The sequence below is a fragment of the Heptranchias perlo genome, chromosome 26, assembly GCF_035084215.1.
Source record: "Heptranchias perlo isolate sHepPer1 chromosome 26, sHepPer1.hap1, whole genome shotgun sequence".
Lineage (NCBI taxonomy): Eukaryota > Metazoa > Chordata > Chondrichthyes > Hexanchiformes > Hexanchidae > Heptranchias > Heptranchias perlo.
This window is the reverse complement of record NC_090350.1, coordinates 30,464,782-30,488,637: the sequence shown is the minus strand read 5'-3', so window position 1 is coordinate 30,488,637 and position 23,856 is coordinate 30,464,782. Positions and strand designations below refer to the sequence as shown.

The window sequence follows — 23,856 nt, the reverse complement described above, 5'->3', positions numbered from 1 at the left end:
AAACAATATGGAGGAGGGTAGTGTTACACTGTTCGGTTTCTTTTACCTTTTAGATTCCAGATATTGTTGGCTTCTGTGTTTCAGGTGAGCCCTAGCTCCTAGAAAGGGTTTCATTTGCCCTGATAGCTCGGTAAAATTAATAGTGTGCCCAAGTAATGAATAGACATCCCTTTTCAGATTATTTTAGCCAATGGTTCTATCTGGTGCGTTCATGGGTTCCTTCTGTTCTTTGTTAAGCTGCAATATAACATTACACTAGACGTTGCCTTAGGCTTTAACAGCCAAGCAAGTTTATTAAATAATGAAAGAACAAGTAAATGGTTGCAGTAACAAAACATATACATTTACAGCTGTTTTTTTAGGCTTGTAATAGAAAATAATAGTTCACAACTACTATGCTAAACTATAAGTAATTTCCTTGCAAATACAGAAGCTATTTGGCATAACTAACTCTCTTCAAAGGTTCCAGACAGACTAAGTGATCTGAAAAATAATAAATAATTTCAAGATAATGAAGGGCATTGATGTTAAACAACTGTTTTTTTTAATTCAAAAGGAGCTGCCATTCAAAAACATATTTCAACAAATCACAGATGATGTTTGTATTTGAATTGAAGGGCTTGTCTCCCCCCGCGGACACAGTCTTCAGATCAACTAACAAATTGGCACAACAAATGTATAAAGTTAAGCTGGCACAGAATTTCTGAACGTGATGCTGGTTTTTAACCCGTTATGCACCTGACAGAAGTAAAGAAGCCAATATCATGCTAAATTTTAGAGGGGAAAAATCTTCATTTTGTCAAAGGTACTTGTGGTATTAGTAAACTTGTTGAGGAAACCAAACTATCTAGCTGGGTGACTATTTTAAGGGAGATTGTTAGGATTCAAAAGAATGTAAAAAATTAGTGGAAGGACAAAGGAATGCTCGAAAATTTTAGTGACGCAGGATGACACAAATATACCCACTAAAAACTGAAATGGCCCAAATTCACTCAGCACCTTTACAACTGTGAGACGGAGGATATCGGCCTGGGACAGATTCAAATCTAGAGCCTTGAAATGAAAAGACACAAGTCTGGCTTCTTTCATCTTAGTCTTCTAATATGCATCAAAGTCGCAGAATATCTATTTTATAATGTAACTTATGTACAAAATGCAAAAACCTTTTTTGATTCAGCACTCAAAGGAGTGAAATTATATTACATGCAGAACATTTCAATGTTGTCCTTATTACCAAGGATGCAACGATTCTGATGGAAGATCAAGAATCAAGTAGTCAACAATCCAAGCACATATACCAGTCCTTTTAAAGATTTACAATGGTCTTCTGGTATAGAAAATGGTGATGTGCAGGAGGATGTAGAAAGTTGTGTATCGGTAAAATCCATTAAAGTTTATCTTGCTGTAGCAGGCTAGGTGGCTTAGTCATTTTCAGTTGGTCCAGCAATATACAAAAGACAAAACATTCAACGAATATTTCTTTATTAACAATGCTGAAAATAATAGACATAAAGTACATATAGACTAAGGCTAATTTGAATGGTTTTGAGCAAGAACATCTTATTGCCCTTGTATTTTTTTTACTTGATTGTCAAAGGCATGAGCAGTTATAGCAAAGAATCACTTTTCTCAGCAGACTACTTAACCCATTCCTCTCTTGGCTGGTGCAGGGGCTTGTGATCATATTTCTCATACAGCTCTATTATCCAGAACTCACTCATTCTAGAACAGCTAATTACAGGATGGTTAACTGTTTATCATTGACTTTCTTTGTCTGTTTTCTTGATGTCTTTATAGCATTTCTGAGTGTTCAAATGAAGTCAGATAGCAGATACGTTGTTTCTTTGTGTATATCAATGTAAAACCATAGTTGAAACCACATGAATAAATAGATATTTACAATTCCAAATCCCATATAACATTTGCTTGCTCACTATAAGAACAACCATGCTCTTTTGAAATAACTTCAGTTTCTGCATAAACTTTAACTTCAGCGCCAAAAGCATTGTTAAAATAAGACTTGCTTCAGTCATTTTGCTCTGTACAAAATTTACTCCAAGTCCTGAATTGTTTTAGAAATACAGGATTTATTTTTAATCCTCAAGAATTTAAACTTTATAAATATATATAGCTTTTTTTAAAGCCTAAATGTTCCCATATTTATTTCCATTGAAGCTTATCCTGTCAATAACAACAGTTTTCTATGAAGTGTAGTTTTGCAGCCCAAGATACCATTTGTACCATTGGAAAAGGCAATTCTTTTATCAACTAGAGTTTAACTAGTGCAAGTACTGAAAAATCTTTTAGCAAACTTCTACTGTTTAGTCTGTGTGTTTACACACGGAGGATGTGTCAGCATATTTTCTGCATTAACATACCTTTACTCCACTTAAGAGGTTGTGTGAATATTCCACGTTGATTTTCCTTGGTGAACTTATGGTATATCTGGTTGAGATGGGGTAAAACTCTGCAACAGTATCCACTGAACATGTAATCAAGTTGATGGGCGATACCATCTTCAAGGAACTTGCTTGAACTTCAAAGGAAAAACATGCTTATAACCCAGGGACCATCTTCAGTTCAGTTTTCTCTTCATCTTATAACTACGAGATGGAGTGGATTGAGTTTTGGAGCAGCATTTATGTATGCAGCAGCAAAAGACTGCCTTTTTTAACAATTTGTTGCAAGAAGTTGAAAGAACTATAGATACTAGTTGGTATGTAATGTAAATTTGATAGCACTGTATAGTATCTTTGCTTCTATGTATCATTTTACCTGTAAATAAATTCAAAAAAATGGCTTACCATATATAAAGTGAACGCGTGATATGGGTTTTTATGCTGAGACGACAGGAGACATTGTGGGCATCTTATGTATTCTCCAGCAAGTAATTTACTGTGTTTGGATCATGCTAACCCAATTTCAGCAAAGAATAAAGGCACAAGGGCTGATATTAACCTGGGTGGGAATTGGGTGTGCTTGGGGCTGAACCGTCCAACTGCCTGGAGCATAAGGCCTGGGAGATTTTAACCTGAGCCTCATTTACGTGCCCCGATTCTGAATCCCACCCGAAGGCGGCAGTCAAAATTGGCGGGTTGTCAGGCTGCCACTGCTGGGACCCATGGAAACGGTCCCCGACAAGCTAAGTAATGATTTGGGAGAGGTGGGAGCCAGCAAATTCGTGAAAGGGGTGGGGATGTGGAAGCTCAGGGCATGGTAGGCCCAGAGTATCCTTGTGGGGTCAGAAGGAGCAATCCTGCTCCTCCTGGCCTACAAGAAACCTTTAAAAAAAAATTTAAAGCACGTACCTGGGCCTCCTGTGACCAGGATCTGTGATGCCACCAGCTTTTGGTGGTGGGTTGCAGACATTGTGGTCCTTAGTCCAGCCTGCGGTTAAAATGGCATGTGTGCGTGCGGGTGACATCATTGGGATGCGACACTGCCATTTAAATTAGGCCCCCACTCATCTGGGGTGGGTGGCCTCGTGCCTGAATCCAGGCAATTAAAAATGGTGAGTGGGAGGGAACATGTCGGGAATGCAGCTCAAACCATCGCTCTGCCATCATAACCCAAGCCCCCCTCCACGCCCACAATGTTCATGCTGAGTGACGAGAGGGAGGTTAAAATCAGCTCTGCAGTTTTCAGTTCATGAGAGACTCAGTCTGCTTCTGGAAACTGTAAGTCTAGTCATTTACTTGAGCAAAAGTGTTGGGTAAATTCTGAACTGTAGCAACTATCCCATGTAAAATAAGTGGCTCTGTTAAAACGGTAAACATCAAAATTTGGAGAGCTGCACTTCAAAGCATTTACATTGTACTCCTGTTAAAGCTTCATTCTTGATAACCAAATAAAAATGGGGGAAAAAATCAGTTATATTTTTAACAGAAGCACATTATATTATGAGAAATGCAATTACATACATTTTTTCTTGCTCAGATATAAAACTTACATCATTAATTTATGGCTTTTAGTTGCAAAATAGGAGTGGAGAAAGTTACTTCATTGCACCAATATCCACAGAGTGGCAGTTTCTTCATTTATCAATTTATGGTCATGATATGAAATTTCTATTAGCTCCCGACCAAAAAAAAACCTACACATTATATTCCACATCAGAGACTTTACAATGAGTTTCAATAAGTACTTAAAATTATCTTTTTAAATGATAACCAATTAATAGTATGGGTAAATTGATTAAAATTATGTCCCACGGTTTTGAAATTAGGGAAAGGGATTGGAAATCCCTTTCGGGAAGATTTATTGTTTGCACCTTATGTAGATTTATTAGAATAATTCTGTGCCTTTAATCTTTATATATTTTTTGGTCATTAAAAGCTAAACCATTTCTAGACAGATCTGCATACTGATTAGCAATTTCTTAAATCTGTACTGTAAATAATATTCAGTATAAATCAATCAAAATTGGAATGCTGGGCTCTGAGTAATGCTGAATGAAAAAAGGTTGGAATTTTAATGGGAGGGAAGCTTTAATAGATTCAAAATTTTACACCCTAAAGCAACTCCAGGTCAGGGTTGGCATACCTCTGTCTCCTATGTCCCACATGTCAATGTATAATTGCCTTGGGAAACACCTGCTGGATGCACTATATTAGTACTAAATAACAAGACCAAGTAATATTTACCATCCTTAGAATCAGCAAGAAATCGATTCTAATGAACTAGAAATAGTCACCCAGAGTGGCACAAGGGTGCCGTAATTTATAGATCAGCGATATAAAAAAAAAATCAATCCACAAAATGATACAGCAGCTGAGTCTCTGCCATCCCAGAACTCAGGGCCCGAGGACTCCTGATTTTCAGCTCAGAATCTAACAATGGGCCACCAACCTCCAAAAATAGAGTTCTGTGAAGCAGAACTGAACATCTACCTGTCAACAATGTAAAGTCCTGAAAGAAATCATTTGATTCTTGCAAATGTTTTGGTGGGACCCATGAGAATTTAGGCTTTGTTTCGAATTGCAGATGGAATTAATGACATATGGGCATCAGCATCCACACTCGATACGTGACTGATACTCTTACTTCCCCTTAAGTAGGCCATGACAGCTGTAATGGTTTAAGTGATGAAGACCATTGCATAATCTCAGTGACAGCAGTGATTGTCCAGGCCTTACATTCCACATTTGATGATTCTAATATAAATAAATATAAGTTACGTTCCCATCACTGGAGGAAGGTGTGATTCTTGTCTTTGATACCATCAATAGTGGTCTGTTCATGGATGTTATTTATCGTGTATGTGAGAAAAAATGTAAATCTTGATAAGACGACGGAAGAAGGGGTGAAGCAAGGAGAAAAGCTCATCTACGGTAATGCTGGTCTGTATTTTATGTGGACTGAACTAAACACATCAGGCAGTCACTGAGTACAACTTTAAGAACACATAATGTGAAGACGATTTGTTTAAAAAATGGTTAAAAATGTTCATATTTTTCACACAAACCACTCAATAAACAGATCAAATCAGGCAAGTCAACAGAAATGACACCCTGAGCTTATTATCATCTGTACTCCGAAATTCATCATATAATACTGCATCTTACAAATAAAAAGTCCATACGAAATTGTTTTACAAAGATATATCTTTGGGTGCACACTGCATGAAGGCAAAAAAATGTGCTAAAAACCAACCTTGCAACCTCACAACAATCACTACAGGTAGGTACAGAGTACAATAAAAACACATCTTAAATAAAACATTATATACATTAAATACGTTATAACCATTTCTGTCATTCTCCAGGCAAACATTTCAGTGCATATTTGAAGCACTAGCTATATCGATATAAAGAATTTACAGATACATTTGTACAGTAACATGAACTGCTGGTGCCCTGCTGACACATCTACTCCGTCCTTGGTTAAATACTGTTTATAAAAACTGTACATTTCAGTCTTAAAAAAAACATATGTATTTATAATAAGACAACATGTATTGTCACTGCATAATGAGGTGACAAAAAAAATGGATCAAGAGCTGTTGACAGCATTGCAATTTCAGCGATCTTTGCTGACTCCAAGCAATTATGGAGCTGCCAAAATACACACTGTATGGCATATCAGTACCATGTTTCTTGTGCGGTTCTTGTACTCTGAAGGAAAAATGAGTGAAGAATTAGTGCGATTCTTTTCCCTAATTACCCCTAATTTTGCCACTGCTGTCATCAAAAATGTACTGTGCATTTTTTTCCCCCATCAACTACTCAGGTAAGTACAAAGCTTCTTTTAAGTGGCATTTAGAACTTCTAACTTAGAGACAGCAAGCTCACTGATATTTCACGGTAAAAATAGGCTCTAGAGACAATGAGGAATGGCATTTTAGCAAATGCGTCGATGGCAATTTTACAGTATCTTAAATGGAATACATGTTAGAAAGCTTTATACAGTGCACTTTTAAATTTTGAAAGAGGAACCATACTGTTCCGAAAGCATTAAAATGAAAGATCACAAAATCAGAAATTATATTTACACTGTACAAACATTATACCTACCAGCTGAACAAGTGCATCCAAGTACCTCATTTTTGTAGCTGTCTAAAAGATGGATTGTGTATGAGAAGAGTCAGCATTTTGCAGCCAGTTTTACGTATTTTTCAAATGTGAATATAGCAACAGCTTCTTCACTGCAGTTCTCAAAGTGCAAGTCCCGTGTCTGCTTCCTTCTGCTCAGCTTCCCACAATTCTTTGTGATTGTCTCTGCAGGAGTCCATTTTATATTACTCTTTAAAGCCGAAATGCAGTTTTCCTGAATAAGTCAGTTCACAACAAAACTCTCCAATGAATTCATGCAGACTATGTGCGTTCCTAATTGCTCCACAAAACCCTTGATCCAATCATCCTGAAAAATTAATGATTTTACTGTATAGCACGGTTTCCCATTAGCAGCAAAATAGCAAACGGTTACAGTTTTCAAAGATTGCATAAATTGAACATTGCATGCTACTATAACAATGACAACAGGATGAATATAAATATATTGACAGAATTAAATCAAAAAGTTTGACCACTACTGTCCTTTTTAAAAAATAAAATCTGTATAAATGTGAACTGTTCAGTGTAAATGGTCTGGAACCGTTTCAGGCTTCAAGTTACAAGTCAACACTCACATTACTTATATTTATTCATAGAGTTAATTTCTCTCTCATTCTCCCCCCACCGCCCCCAACAAGGTTATAGACATGTCAACTTACAATTGCTTCGACCCAGTAATTTTTCCAATAACATTTCCTTGGTTCCAAAAATATACCGAGCTCGGTGGAGCCCAACATCACTGCCAACATCAAGTTAAACAGTCCCAAAATGCCCAATTTTAACTATCAGTAACAAAGCTGTACTTTATCATGATGTAAAACTGAAATTGCTATGTAATTGATTCGAGCATTTTGGAAACTCTGTTAAGGTTGTTTTTGGCTCCTCTGAGTGGAAGAAAGTTCATTTAAGTAAATAGAATATGATGGTATATCTAATTATCATTTATTGAAAAGTTTCTTCTGTATAGGTTCTGAAATGGGCACGTCAACTTAAATAAAAATACACAAAAGGAGGATGAAATGATATATATCAGAATGTAAAAAAAATATTAAAAGCAGTACATTTCCTTGCAGTGGTATCACAAGTGAATGATAAATATGAAAGCATTCTGTTTTGAGTATAGCATGGTGATTTAGTGACTTACTGAAATTCTGTCCTATTGGTCTGGTCAGTAATGTTATTAACTTACTTATTAACTTACGTTCTAGTTATATCTGTCTGAATTAACTTTTTTGCACTTACAACGGCCAATATAACCTTAATAAAATCTTAAGTTCTCAAATCAACAGACGAATTTCATCTATTTTTCCTCCTCCTTTTCTCTCTTACCTCTAGTATACACCAATATGGCTACAAGAAAGATGTGTGGCCTGATCTCAGATCTTTAACAATACACAGGTTGCTTCAGTCTTTTGTCTACATTAAGTGTAATTGTCCAGCAAAAACTAGGAATTCGTTGTGTGGACAATTGTTGGTAGTCATAAACATGTCCTGCCACTCTTCAGTGAAGAATTATAAAGCAAGTTCAGCTTTCCATCAATGAATACTTTTAAAATATTATGGTTTTATACCACACAAATACATAATATATTTCATTGCCATCGTAAAATCATATGGTCAACCTTCCTTGATCATTTAAGCATTTTGATAACCATGCTATACATCATCAAACCACAAACAGGCATTTTGTTTGAGAGACATCTTGCTGCATTAAGAGGGTATTATGGACAGTAATACTGTATTATTTTTAATGAAGGGTGTCTAGTTGTATATTGATGTAATCATTTTTATCTTAAAATCAAATACAATCATAAATCCTGATTTTAAAATGCTTACAGTCTTTAAGTACTTTTTTCAGAAAATAGCAGAATTCTCATCAAGATTTTTATGATTTTGTAATAATAGATTAATTCTCTGCATCATGGGCAATTTAAGCTTTGTTGTCCTCAACGTGGGTTTCCATTCTGCCTTTAACAATGTATCAAATGTAATTAGCAAAAGTTTAGTTAGAAGATTCCACCATAATCAAAAAAATACAATTAACAAATGGGCTAAAAAATAAAACAAAAAAGGAAGAAATCTCATGTGCCATCTTTTGTAGTTACCACCAAGCAATTAAACTAGAGTTTTATACTGACTTACGGAAAAAACATTAAGGGCCATATTTTGCTCTATGTGTGAAGTTCAATGAAAAAATATACCTGAGTAAGCAGGAAAACAAGATGGGTGTAACATAGCAATGGACTTTGCTACTCATGCAAAAATGTCTTTCCAAAAATTACCTGAAATTCATATCCACTGTTACATTAAGGGAACTGAAGTTCTGTTTCACCATTCACCTACCTACATGATACTTCAGCAAGGATCAGCAGCAGATTTACTACAATGCTTGCTATCACAAAGTAAAGGGTATCACTGACTGTACGAACGTAGCCATTCATGCACCAACCAACTATTGTGTAGCATACCCAAATAGCAAAGGATATTATTCCAATCTGCAAATATGACCACCAGGAAATAATGCACATCAAGGCACACTTCCTGGGGATGATGCTTTCACTGTGAGGCAATCAAATGTGACAAACATCTTATATGGAGAAGGTAAGATGGAAGCCTTGCTCACTGGAAATACGAATTACACACAATCCCCATACTCCAGCAGAGATCAGATGCAACAATGAGCAAGGCTTCAGCTGCCTGGATTGCTTGTGGGGGCGGGGAGCCTACAATTTGTTCCAGTGAAGCTGTACAAAATTGTCACAGTGTGGACATGCTGTACAATACTGTACATGGATAGAGGTCTCATCACAGACTTGGATGAGGAGCAGAAGCCAGGCATGGAAAGCCAGGAGGACAATATGGTGCAGGAGACACCAGCAGCAGATGAGCTGAGGGAGACATGTGCAGGTTGAAATGGAAATCATTTCCCAGAATTTTGTGAGCTCTGAAACTTGTCACTATACTGGGTATATTGATAAACAGGAAACGGTTGGTTGATTTGCATGTTGGTTAAGAACTACATTTTCAGATAAGTCTACTTTTGAAAAAAATTACACTTAATTTCCTGTACAAAAGAATGACAGACTACAAGGTATATTACAAGAGAGATAATTTTATTTAGTGAACAAGTGCGCATGCGATAAATCTGTGATGTGTTTTTCTATGATTTTTGCACCTAGTGATTCATATACTTCTCTCTACCACTTTTACACAAGTTTTGCTGCTGAAGGTGTAATGGTGGTGGCTGATTGCTGAGCCAATTGATGAGTTGCCTGTGACTCAGAAGACCCATTACTTGGATCTTGGAATAACTCTGATGTGTTTACCATAGTGCCAGAAATGTCGCTGGGGATTCATCGCTTTCTGAGGTGATGCCTGGAACCACTTCTGTAGGCGGTGGCCCAGAACTGCTGTAATTGTCACCATGCTCCTACGCTTCTCCATATCACTGACGTATCTGAATGTTTAACAGTGGACTCTTCAAATCCCTCGCTCATATATGTCAACCATCAATGTTTTACGCTGACAGTCAGAGATTTGTGGACCCTATCTAAATGTCAGCACGTGTCCCTCTCACCACAGCGTCACTCCTACTGGAGTCCTACGGTTAATGAAAATTAGTCTGGCTCCTGCATTATAGGTGGGCATTCTCGTGAGAACGGAAGTTTCCCCCTACAATATGCAGTGGCTAGAATCACTTCACAGTGGAACTCAGGAGCAGTGCTGAGGGGAGAGGGAAGAGAAGGGGGCAATGGATGGCTGTAAAGAGGAAAATGAAGAAGGTGGGAGTGGCACTTTGGGGTGGGGAGAAAATAGAGTTCCAGCATGAACTGGGATTTGGTGGGGGGTGGCAGATAAAGTGCGAGCGTGAATTAAGGGGAGAAAGAGTGCCAGCTAGAACTGAGGTATTGCAGGGGAGAGAGTGCCAATTTGAATGGGGGGGGGGAGGAGAGTGCCAGCTTTAACTGGGGAAGGCAAAGAAGAATGCCACCTTGTATAGAAAAAAAGTATAAGCTTGAATTAGGTTGGAGGGGAAGAAGAGTTCCAGGTTGAATTGAGAAAGAGAATAGTGCCAGTATGAATTGGGAGGGTGAAGGAGAAGGAGTTGTCTTTGTGAAAGGACAGGGAGTTGGATTGGATACTGTAGGATTGAATTTTAACTCTTTCTGTCCAGCGGAAACTGGAAGCAAGGGCAGTTAAAAATGTGCAGGTATCAGATCCCGACCATTTACGATGTTAACCTGCAGGATTTTGCAGGCGGATGAGGCATCTGCCAAAAGCAAGTCATATTACATCAATATGACCCTGATACAATTTTAACTGGGGAGTGAGCAGGGAAGCCGCTGTGACACTTTGAACTAAGGTCTATACCTTGGGGCGACTCACATGGAGCATTTGGTATGCCAGACTTCTGCCCTGTACATGCTGGCCCCTCAACGACTGACATCTCTACCCAGCCTACAGCACCAGTGACTTATGCTTCACTCTATGCGGCCTCATCTTCATTTCTTAATAATGTCTATCTATGATGCTGCTTGATCCAAGTGTGGGTAATGATGTTTGGTGCTGCACCCCGAAGAATGAGATTCCCCAAGCTCTGTAAAGAGAGCAGATGGGACATTATTAGTATTGAAGCACAATTATGCATTTAGGTGTTTTCAATACATGTACTATGGAACACTTGTGTACAATGTGTATAAACACACTGATGTAACACATGATGCAATAATAAAACATAAGATTAAGACGGTACATACCTATTGGTCATGTGGCCCTCCAACTATCTGTGAATCATCGCCGTCTACAGCCTCCCTCCCTATAATTGCCACCATATATGTGCAGTTAAAGGCTGCTGCCGCAACAATCCGCCACCTGTTCCCTTCCTTGCCCTCCTGCTGTGTGCAAGTTTTGCCTTTAAACATAAGAGTAGTTCAATTCAGAGGTGATTGGAATCATGTAAACTTTTTCCAGCAGTATATTCTCTGCCATTCTGGTATGTGTAATACAATTTGCATTAGCCCATTTTAAATTGTACTATATTCTTCTTAACATTCTGTGATTACAGATTTTCTTTTCCAAATACTAGCGGACCTCTCATGGCAATGCTCTCCCGGAGTCAAACCAGAAGCTGTTTTATGTTATGTATATCAAGGCCACTGATTCCAAAGTTGCCTATGAATCAATACAATCACAATTAACCAATAACTTACCACGATATAATTGGAATTGTCGTCTTCTCACAGGAACTTGTTCAGTTCTCTTTTAAAAAGGCTGTATTGGCTTCATAGTTGCCATATTTCTTGGCAGTATGTCTCAAATGGCAATGACTTTGAAAAGAAATACTTTTTGGCACATAATGAGGGGAAGCTAATGTGGTTTTAGTACTGTTGGTAGAGTGATGGAGGAGTAGTGCGAGATGGAGGTGGGGTGTAGAACTATTGAGGAGAGGTTGGCTATTGGAATAGTGGGGGGCGGTTATAGGATCTGGGGGATGGTCATATTAGGAGGATGGTTTTAGGATGTGAGAGCACTGGAATGGTGGTGATGAAGGGTGATAGAATTGAAGGATGAGGGTTGGCAAGAGTGGTAGTACTGGAAATGAGATCCCGGTGGGTGTATATAGCAAAGGGAGGTTGTGGGGTACTGCTGCGGAAAGTGGGACAGCCATGTCTGCGGCCATGACTGGGAACTGGATGTAATTCTTGAGCACTTACTGCACTTTTACTTTTTTTTAGCATAAGTGCTATAAGCACTTTAATAAAGCCATTTCCTAGGTCATGGTCAGGAACATGGTGACAGGGATTCTTGACATGGGTCGGGGGGAAGCAGGGGAAAAGGCAAGGGAGTTGACAGTGAAAAGCTGTAAGATGGATCAGTGAGGGTGGAAAGCACAGGTACTCGGGTAGAAGCAGGAGTGGCCAGAGGTCCTAGGAGGGAGTGGGAAGCAACAAGGGGGAGCGCACTGTTGTTAAGGAGGGAACAGGAAGTTACTGTGGGAGGAAGGGGGAAAGTAATTTGCACTCAGGGCCAGTGGGAAGGGAAGGATGAAGGTGGAAGGCTTTCCAATCCCCTCCCCCAAATGATTGAAAAATGAAATGGCTTGACAAATTCATGGGGCAGCCTTTTAGGCTTTAGGGAAGCTCACATCACTACAGTAAAACTGCATTAAAAAGTCAACATCTGGTCACAGCCAAAAATACAGCTTTCGCAGCTAGCATGCGGGCCATGAGGAAGTGCCAGTCCTTCAGGTTGGAATGGGAGAGCAAAGCGGGGGAAAGACCAAACAGGAGTTCAAATTGGGGTAGGAAAGGAAGGGAAAGGCAGCAGGAGAACCATCCAGTAACAGGTCTGACAGTAGGCTTGCGACAGGTGGCACTGGATCAATGTCACGTGTTGGAAACAACGGAGAGGACTCATTGGGAGGCAAATATAATACATAAGTAAAGCGGTGGAAACATTTTACAGGAAGTAGAAGTGACATTTATCAGTGTATGCTGTATGCAATACATTACTAGTGAGCTCACGTAGCATTGCATAAGTCAGAGCATACATGGTAGAACCTTGTGTGAAATACATATCATTGTATTTATGGCGATTCAAAAAATCAAACTGCCTTTTTATTAGCCTTTTGTGCTCCTGTTAGTGATAATTTTAGGTTTGAATTCTGTGACTGCACATTTGTTGAGATTTTCCACTCTGGCAGCAATGCCCCGGAAGCTTGACGGGCAGGATTTCTGCTCACCCGACTGATCAGTGCTTGACCCATATGAATTTTCCAGTCAGTCATACACTGATTTTCTTTGTGGGCTCTTAGTGGTGTTGTTGCCTGCATCACTGTTTTGGGTGGGGGCGGGGAGCTAGCTGGGGGCAGAAAAATCACAGCTGCTGCAGGACATGGGTGCCTGCAGCAGCTTAAAAGGTCTGCCCCTCCTGGACAGAAGGAAGCGTGGGGCATCTGGGAATCAAGTCAAGATCAACCACACTCACTGGGGTGGGTCCTTGATCCTTTAAATCCTCTTTACCAGCCCAAGCAATGTAAAATGCTGGCGTGACTAGCATCCGGCATTGCTCAGAGGGTAATGATGGGGCATGCAAGGAATGACATCAATCTAAAATTATGGAGCCTGCTGTCACTTCTGGCAGAAATTCCCATGTATGAAAAAATGAGCAGGGACCTGGAATAGCAGGTTCCTGATCAATTTTGTGCCACCATCCATCCTAGTACTGCCAGACAAGGGGCATAAAGGCTGTGGAAAATCCAACCTGATGTGTTGTTTGATAAGGAGCAGAGGATTATATCATGGAATGGATATTGTATTATTATATTGCTATTTTATTATTATAGTGCTTTGAGGATAAATGAAATGCAGGTTAAAAAAAAAGAATTGAATGTAAAACTGACAGCATGGTGCAGAGAAATTATACAGATATTGAAAATGAAATTAATGTAATTAAAAAATAAAGTGAAATCATATAGTGGAAGTACTTTTATGTAATTGCAGAGGTTTATGAACAAATGGAATTTAAAAGAAATTAATATGCAATATGTGAAATATTTTTAAAATGTATTTATGTATGTGACATACATAGAGTGTATATATCACTTGTGCAAAATAATTTGTACATATAGTTTCAATATAATTTATATGAAGTATCTTTTATATGGGTATAATAAAAATATACATAGAATGTGTGTGTTGGGAGAAGATTAAGTTTATGCTACAAGTATCGGACAGAGGTTGTGTCCTAAAGCAAGAAGTTAGGGCTTAGTGTATAAGTGGGAAATTTGTTTTCAAAGGGAGTGGCCGTGTTTCAGTTTGTTATGTGAAATTACACGTGACAAGTGGAAAGGAAAGCTTGAGAAGTTATGGGACGTTAGGACAGGGGCGAGATGGAAAGAATGAGACTGTTGGTGGTGGGGAATGGAAAACAATGGTAATGGTGAATGAGAGTTTGGATTGAGAGATTGGTAAGCAATGAAAGGTTAAAGGACAAAGGAGAAGTAAAGTTAGTAGCTCCAGAGTGTTTGATAGTGGGAGGTGAGATGAGATGCGAGTGGGAAGGACAGAATTAGGCTGATGATGAAGGCGAGAAGAGTGTGGGAAAAGATATGCAAGGTTGTATATGACTACTGAGAACAGAAGTCTTTGGGATTAAAATGGGTTTCAGGGATCCAGTCCAGTTGCAGGGGGAGGGGTAGGTGTCCCAGTAGTGGTAGAATTTGAAGAATGTTTCAACAAATCCAATGCCCAATGCAACCCAACCCCTCTTCTCTGCTCCGCCCCCACTCCAACTGAAACTTACTCTTTCCCCCGTGACTGGGTGCCAACAGATTTACTGAACTTGAGATTGTGTTCTGCAGTTTGGCAGGGCTGTGACTGAGGTGCTGAGGTTTTGCAGCACAAGGGGTGGTTCTGGAGTCCAGCAGCAATAAGGTGAGTGGGCCTGAAGATTGGCAGTAATTCAGAAGGGAAGGGAGAACGGGAGATTTGAGTATCTGAGTGTGCCAGAAGCTTTGGTAGTATAGAGGGAGTGGTCCTGGGATTTGGTAGAACTGGGTTAAGAGTCCCAAAATTTCACACCACAGAGGAGGGGATCTTGGGGTTTGGGCATCCTAGGCAAGGGGTGTTGGCATCAATGTGGAAGATGATCCGGAGTTAGACAGGACTAATACTAACTGACTGGAGGGCTTCTTGAGATCTGGAAGTACTATGGTATAATGAAACTGGATGGAGGATGCCAGGATATAGCAGCACTACACAGTGGGGGGGTCTCAGCAGTGGTAAAGTGGAGCTCGAGCTGTGGCAACAATAGGAAGTAGAGGTCCAGGGTCTGACAGTACTATGGATGGGGGGGCTTGAGATTTGGTAACACGGTGGGGGGGGGGGAACATAGACTGAGGGTGCCCTCCCATTCCCCATCCCCACCCCCCAATCTCATGAACTCACATATTCTCCAATCACCGGAAGTGGCAGAGCAGGATGACAACAACAGAGGTGGAACCTGTAGTCAGAGAGGAGACAAGGGTGGCTGGAGAGGTGACACCGAGTGTGTGGGGGGGAGGGAGAGGGGGAATTCTGACAGCTGCTGGTTGTGAGGGGTGGTTGCCCCATCTCCTCCCCCATTATATCCTTCAACTTCCTAGCCCAAACTTGCAGCCTGTTTGCAGCACTGAGCTGGGTAGAAAGCGTTTAGATTTTCTGCGTAATACTGCAATTACATTATAATTGCTTTAATAAAAGTTTTCACGTATTGTCCTGATTCAGCATCTTGCTGTATCATTTGGCATCTGTCTTTTAATTAACTTGTAACTAAATCTGACAAATAGTTTCAACTCATTGATGTTATTTTCATCTTTTAGGAGAGCCATGAGAACATGATCTTGAGTGAACTATGTACTGGAATTAGGGGTTAAGTTTAAACAAGGGCACGCTATCTATAAGGACACAGGTTTCAGATCATAAGTGAACCTACATTTTTGCCATGAAGATAAGATAAAAATATTGAGAAACATCCAAAACAGCAATCGGGGAAGATGGGCTGACATTTTATGTGTGAGCATAAAACCTAAGGATTGAAGATAGGGGAAAAATAAATGTAGAAAAAAAAAAGAACAGAACAGATCTTTTTCATGCTGTACATGTCCTTGGACTGGGACTTTCTCTGTGCCAGCCACACCATAGCAAATACAGGAGTTAACTTGCACTCACCAGGAGCTGAACGCAGAGGCAATTCCACCTACAGTGGCTACAGGGTAGGGGGAACGGGAGGACTTGCAGTATGAAGTACTCACCCAGCTGCTGCTATATGCCCTGCAGCACATTAAATCAAATCTCTCGTGCGGGGGTGGGATGCAATCATGATGACTGAAGGGAGGCTCCCCATAGCATGGGAATTTGAATATGCTGCAGTTTGAAGGTGGGACTCGTCCAGTCATCAGAAGGCAGAGTCGCTTCTGTTACTGAAAATTAAAAATCACCAGCTTGGGTGGAAAGTAGTGGGAGGGGTCTCATATGTGGGTCCCTTCATATTCAAATATATGCAAGTATGTTCTTTATCTCCATATTAAGATGTATTATATCCTTGCTTTACTTTGGTGCTCCTCTTCAAGTCATCATACTTTGTCTGGGTTTTCTTCCAGACCCTCACAGTGGTCAAATTTGAGTTGGCCTACTCTGTGATGTCTTGCCATACTGTTTGTGTCTCATAAAAATTAGTGGGTAGTAACCCATCCCCACATATCTCAAAATATTCTTTGCTTTTCTTGAAAAAGCTGTTATTCAGGACCTATAGGTCCCAGTCAGTGAGTCATTTTTCAGAAGATTCACATACTTCAATTAGCTGAACAAAATACTTGTCATTGATACCAGTTAAAGAAGGAAACTGTTGAAATGTAGGGAAATGCAGCAATTAATGTGCACATAGCAAGGTCCCACAAACAGCAGTGAGATAATCTGTTTTACTAATTTTGGTTGAGGGATAAATATTGGCAGGACACACAGAGGTCCCGACTCCTTTGTGTTCCCCTGTTCTTCTGTGAATAGTGCCATGGGATCTTTTCCATCCACCTGAGAGAGTAGATGGGGCCTTATTTTAACGTCTTACCTGAAAGACATCGGCTCCGACAGTGCAGCACTCCCTCAGAACTGCAACTAAAGTGTCGGCCTAGATTATGCGTTCAAATTTGTGGATCGGGGCTTGAAGCACGGACCTTCTGACTCAGAGGCAAGAGTGCTACCACTGAGCCAAGGCTGGCAGGTAAAGTGCTGCAGAAGTGTGAAAGCAATATTAGTATATGTGTTCCAATTGGCTGCTTTGCTTTCGTGACCATAACGGATTTGTACAGCACAAAATCATCCACAGCAAAAATCATGCTTATCTGCCATTTTGATTTGATCCATTAAAAAAAGGAAAATTTACATGATTCACAAAAGAGGAAAATAAAGCCCTGAGTTTAATATTCCACAAAAAAAGGAGTTAAAAAAGCACAAATGTTCAGTGCTAAAGAATGGACTTCTAATTTTGTTCTATTCGACACAAAATGTTTCAATCTGTCGCTTTTAAGCCATTGTTTGTGAATATCTCTAAAAAGGGGGATTATTCACTTTTTGGTATAATACTCTTTAGCTGCTGAATGAATTAACCTCCTCAATCCATGCTTAAAGCCAGCATGCTAACAGGGGAGGGACGGCGGGGGGACGGCACTGCATTTTACAACTATTTGTCCCCGCTGGAACTACAAATTCTCTTCTATTATATTCCAGAAATAGTACAATGAGTACTGCCTTGGTCATCAAATTCCACTTGGTTTAAATTCTTTCCCTTTCCAGCAATAAAACTAAGTTTTTCATCAGGAATCTGGTATTCCCCATGGCACAGATTCAATTATTTTCTGGTTCTGGATCCATTCCAGGCTATTTGTTGCTACTTATGTACCAGTTTATAGTCTATCAATTGTTTTACCATCAGATCATCTTCCATTAGAATGGAAAATGCAAAGAGGACTTGGGAACCTCTTTAACCAGGCCCTTGCACCAGAATGCAAACAATTTTTCATTTGCTAATGTGTATCTTCTGAGTTGTGGACTTCTCCAAATGACATGACTTGCCTAAAATGGGAGCCCCTGTGCATTCAGCATGTTTCTTTCATTAACTAATCCTTCCACTAAAGGTGGCCAGGATCGGTCAGAATTTTGAGTTGGTGAGATTAGGCGAGATGGTTAACTTCAGGGCCTTGAGGTCACTTACAAAAATCTAGGCATTGACCCAATGTTGTCTTTGAAATCGGTGAAAACTTTGGAGGTGAAATTCAACTTCATCAGGGTCACAAAAGTTTAATTTCACCCCCTAGGCTCTGAGGAAGTGGATTTTAATGACATTTCTTTCCTTCCCGACTTTTGTTTGTTGAGGAGGAGGGGCAGTATCTCCTTGTGGGAAAGAGTGTGGGAAAAAAAAGAGCTGTGATCCAACTTGGCATGTTCCTTGTAATTAATTTTAAAAGGTAAGATAGTAAGCACTCAGATGCAAAATCATAGTCATGGTTGATGGCATGTAAGGTCTCTGTGCAACTGACACTGATTTTGTAGCCAGAATGCAGCATAAGTTGTTATTTTGAATTGAATATCAAGTCAAACTCACCTAAATAAATAATACACAAAAGCATTGGTCAATATGAGGCATACCCTTTCCCCTCATTTATAGAAGCAGCAGGAATTTGGCTGACAATGGTTATGGAAGACAATATAACTAAAGATGGGTTTTTTTGGTGGGGGGGGGGGCTGTGTGATGGGTGCTTGATCAGATAAAGACTTTTTCATCCAAAACCCTAAAGGTTTGCTGCTCTTACTCAATGAGTAAACAAAATGATTAGATAACAATCAAAACATATACACATATTAGGAATTTTCTTTTTTAAAAAAGCTCTTATTCCTGAATTATAATATAGCCACACAGTTCTCCAGCTTTTCACATTTTTCACACTAAACATGATCTGTACCAATGTTTAACAATATTGTATCAAACCATACACAATATATTTATTAATGGGAGTGCAGCCTATGAACAAACAATTCACTTTATAATGAGAAACAATTCTGTTATCACCAGTTAAAGCCAGGAGATCAATTAATAGCATGTTCTTACCTAATTGCACTGATTTTCTTGCAACGTTCAGAAGTCACTGCAAAGCATTTCCCGTATACACCTCATCCTGATTTTGGTCTAGTAGTAAGCCCATTGCTGCCTGTCTACGATTTCCTTGTTTGTCAGTATAATTATTGTCCACATGTATAGAAGAATCACTTGATGCAGGCGAAGCAGTTGCTGTAGTTATTGTAGCATTAGCATAAGCAGAACTGCTGTAATCTATAGCAAGCTTCTGTGTTTCTTTGTCGATTTGTGCTACCGTGTTTAGAGGGAATATTTGGGGTGCAGTACTGGGTATATTATTTCTTCCCTGCATCCCAAACAGGGACATTTCAGCTTCTTTCTTGTTCTCATCTAATGAGCTGTAAGTAGTAGAATTCTGTAAATATCTGGTGTTTGTTTCCAAAACAATTGGATTATCAGCTTCAAACTGGAGCTGCGACACTGGCAAATTTCTGTTAGCTACTGTAGTGCTCTGAGCAACATCTGTTCCTGTGCTGTTTTCCAATGTGTCATAAAAAGCTGGATGTTTTTTCCTTTCGTTTGACTCTAGATTGTCTACATATCCTGGGGTATGCAAACTAAAAAGGTCTTGGTTATCGGACAGTAGTCTTTCATGATCTTGGTTGATTGAATGTTGGAGCGCTTGGGCAGACAGCTGTTGTTGAGGGCTTTGAAAGGGTTCCGCTTCTAATGCAGATTGCTTTAGGTCTGAATACATAGAAACAGTCTCTTGAATATCATTACCAGGAAACCTTGGGGGGAAATTTTCATCAGGCATTGGTGTAGAACAGCCTGAAGAATATAAGCTACAATATTCTTTCTGATCACTTTTTTGAACTTGAAAGTTTTGGGCATTTGAAAGAGTTGGGGGCATACTATCTGCACTATAGCCATAATCTAAACCACAGTCTGTGCTTTCAGAGAATACAGGATTTGTTCCTTGAGTTTTCTGTAATAGCTTTGATTTGCGGACAGATTGTTCTTTTTTATTTGAAGTACAAGGACTTCTGGTATTCCTTATCTGTCTTGGGATTGTAGTCTTTCTAGAAGGAAAGGGGGGAGATGATGGAAAAACCAACTGAGAGGGGCTGGACATATCAATTCGCTTACGTCTTCCATACACAGCTTTTGAATCACTGGGGAAAGGTACATGGTGGTTCCACTGACGTTTGGAACCAACTTTTGGTCCAGCTCTTTCAACAGGTGTTGTTTCATCCCAGTCCATCATTAATTTCTCTAGACTTGAGAGACTGGATTTTTCTTCACTTGCTATATTACTGCAAATATTAACACTTCCTTCAGAATTTTCAAATGGTGTGCTAAAGTGGGATGACGATTCTGTGAAAGTCTCTGGAAATGACCTTAGTTTTACTTTCTGAGGTGTATAGTTTGAAATATCCAAGATGTCTTTTGATTCATTCCGGTTGTAATCCAACACTGGGGTGTAATGGTGATTAAAATATGCCATATTCCCGTCACAAAGATTAAAACTGGATTTACAGCTCAGTTGAAGTCCTCTAGAAAATGCCATCCTGGAGGTATCAGTCGATAACTGCAATGGATTAAAATATTTCTGTGATGTGTGGTCCATAGAACAAGCTGCATCTGATTGACTCTCAGAAGTTAACGATGTTTGTAAAGTCAGAGGACTGCGGTCTGGCCTAAAAGAATTAAATGAAGAAGCCTTATTAAAGTGTAGGTTTGAACCAATTGCATGTTGACTGTACGTATCAGTGGAGGTGGCTTGAAAGGAAGTAACATTATTGCTTGTGTCATAGCCAAATGCACAATCTCTGTTGCCTAGAAAGTCGAGACCAGAATACTCTCTAGGTTGCTGTAATACATCTGAATTACTAAAACTTTGAGTTTTCAGTCTATAATTACTATAATGACCATAGTTATCTGGAGTCTGTTGACATGAAAGGCCAGCCTGTCTAGAGAGAGATGGCTGAGAAGCAATTCTTTGGAAAGTTTCTGTATCAGAAGGATGATATGAGGAGCCATAATCAACACTATCAGAATTATCTGAGATCATTTGTGGATAAGCATGCTGCTGGGTGCCAACACAATTAGGAGAATTGGTTTTATCAAAACCTTCTTGGTAATGTGTTAAGTGTCTTGATGGTTGTGTTGAATTGCTGACTCCAAAACTTCCAGTTATATTACATGTTTCTTGCCCAGCCTGTGAAAATGATAAATCCATCAAATCAGAAGAATCATCTGAATCAAGCAGAGAACGAAAATAACCAGCAATGCACCCAGGACTTTGTTGAGCAACATTGCTTTGGTTGGAGGAAAGACGACCCATCAAATATCCATTCCTGGACACAGAACTTGATTCCCAAATGGTGTTGGGAAATGATTGTGTTGACATACCTGGGTAAGACAGATACAAACCATTTCTGATTGGTTGCTTTGAAGGATAACCTTGATTCATAGTCCAACAATTTTCATTTTGCCTTGCCCATTCTGATTTTTCAGCATTCATGTTCTGAAACATGCCATGTTCTGGAAATGGAAGTGTACGCTTGTATGGTTTCCTCCTTTGAACTGGCTTCTCTTTCATTTCTGTACCCCATTTGCATTTTCTTGCATACAATTTTGTTTCACCTAAGAATATCCGTTTTCTCTTTCCAATACCTTCAAAGAAATCACTAAAAGTAGAGGACGATTCTGCAAATTGTCCTACTTGCCTTCCTCGTGAACAACCTGCTTTTCCACCCCTCCTTCGAGTACCTGCTAATGTACGATAAAACTGAGACATGTCCTGATGCATAGAAGCCGATCTCTGAAATGATCCAGGGTCACTAGGAGACCAACACCTGGGTGGCGAGCATCTGCCCAAGATCAGACTCTGTTTAGTTAAAAAGGCCAATTTGGACAAAACATCTGCATAGTCTGTTGTACTGTCATTGGATCCAGCAATATAGGTAGGTTGAGGTGGAGAAAGTTTATGATGCCTTGGTTTTCTTTTTACATGATTGGTGGTTTCACTGCTACCTTCAGGTAACACTTTTCTTGGCCTACCTCTTTTTCTTTTAATGACTACAGGAACATCACCTGTAGGCAACACCGTTACCTTGTTTTTCCTACCTTTCTTCACTGTTGGTAATGCAGTCGTGTTTTGCTCTGGCATAGTAATATAATGCATTTTGACTCCTGCACTCAGATTGTTGTATGTTATGAGCTTTTGGCACATTTTTGTTTTTCTTTCTGTGTGTATCAGGTACTTCTGAATATTGATTTTTGCTATTTTAACGAGCATCTTCCGACTCCCTTTGCATTTAGATTTTGGATTCTTATTGAAAAGTGTCCTTTTAAGAGGCAGCCGAGAGACTGCTCCATAATCTTGACAGCCTTCTGCGGATACTGAAGGATTAGAAATATTCTTGCAGTATTTTTCAAACTCAATTTGTTCCAAGCTACTTTCTCGATTATATTGGATCATTGTTTTTTTTCTCAGAGCGTACTTTTTACATGTTGTCTCGGCTAAAAGCAGTCCAGCATTTATCTCCTCTTCATTCTGGTTGTTGTGCTTCAGAATACCAGCTTTAGAACTTTCACAGTTTACATGGTGTCTACGTTCCGGAACGCTGTACAATGAAGACATATTTTCAAAGAAGCTATTGTTGTTAGGTGATACTGCAGATGAGATCAGAGCTTCGATTTTAGAATCTGCGTTGGCTGGATCAAACTTTTCAAATTCAACACGCCGGCGTTCGCAATGGTCTGTACTCTCCTTTCTTTGCGTTCTATCCATTGCTTGCCTTCTGCCTGCCATCTGAGATTTAGATCTTATGTGCAGGCTTTCCTCTGGACTTCTAATACTGCTAGCAAGCACAACTGAAGAAAAGAAACTATACTGTAATCCTGTCTTTTCATTTTTTGCTATTTTGCTTCCATTACTTTGAAAGGTGCTGGAGTCAATTTTAAGTGTACCACAACTGGGTTTGATGCCATTATTTTGCATGTCATTAGACAAGAGATTTAAGTCTTTCATGATATCTCTTAAAGTTACTACAGGGTACAAATTATTTTTGCCATTGCCACATTTGTTTTTCAGCAATGCCACAATGTTGTTAATGTTTCTTTTCCCAGTTCCCAATGTAGCATTTGGAAAACTTCTATGGAGTGTATCAGTGGACATTTTTTCTTTTGCAACTTCATTTTTTTCAGCTTTACCAATGCTGGTTTTGTCTGATCTTATGTCTGACTTAAGACTTTCCTCGTTATAACAGCTTTTTGTTTTCCTAGTCTGACAAATACCAACTGAATCCATTTGAACCACAGTATCTGGTTCATTATAAGTGTATGCATTTGAATACTGACCATCTTTTACATCTAGAGACCCATTGGGTAAAGGAACACCTTCGGTTTCTTCAGAGCCATTACAAGGTTCCTTAGAAGCGGACATTTTTATTATGGCTGGTGATTTGGTGATGTGTGTGTTCTCCTTTAGTACAGTTGAAATGGTTTACTCTTTGAATGTTAATGTTAGCAGCATTGGAATAGGTGTTGGTTTGTGAACTCCTACAGTTTATGGAAGCACCTATAGTTAAAACAAATTTAAAAAAATAAAAACCATGCTGTTTTATTTTAAACTGCCTACATATGATCTTGCTATTTATATATGTAAACAGGTCTACACACAGAATAT

At 39.4% G+C, this 23,856-nt stretch overlaps 1 protein-coding gene and 1 long non-coding RNA gene across 8 annotated transcripts in view; both read right to left on the bottom strand.

The window, feature by feature from the left end:
• Positions 1-521: 521 nt before the first annotated feature.
• Positions 522-23,856, bottom strand: part of ahdc1 (AT hook, DNA binding motif, containing 1) — a 127,352-nt gene continuing 104,017 nt past the window's right edge. For 2 of the 7 annotated variants that reach the window (XM_068006685.1, XM_068006686.1), the window contains exons 4-5: positions 19,194-23,748; positions 5,586-6,858 (exon numbers count right to left, since the gene is read on the bottom strand). In XM_068006685.1, the coding sequence (XP_067862786.1) occupies positions 19,228-23,613 (4,386 nt within the window). In that variant the 5' untranslated portion in view covers positions 23,614-23,748 and the 3' untranslated portion in view covers positions 5,586-6,858; positions 19,194-19,227. Of the gene's footprint in view, positions 2,537-5,585; positions 6,859-17,156; positions 17,318-19,193; positions 23,749-23,856 lie in introns of those variants that run through there. The other 5 variants (XR_010967308.1, XR_010967309.1, XR_010967307.1 and 2 more) reach the window with 5 other exon arrangements.
• Positions 9,648-11,429, bottom strand: LOC137342851 (uncharacterized). Its single transcript, XR_010967367.1, has 2 exons — positions 11,309-11,429; positions 9,648-11,148 (listed from the first exon to the last, which is right to left on the bottom strand). It is a non-coding gene; the product is annotated as an uncharacterized lncRNA (long non-coding RNA).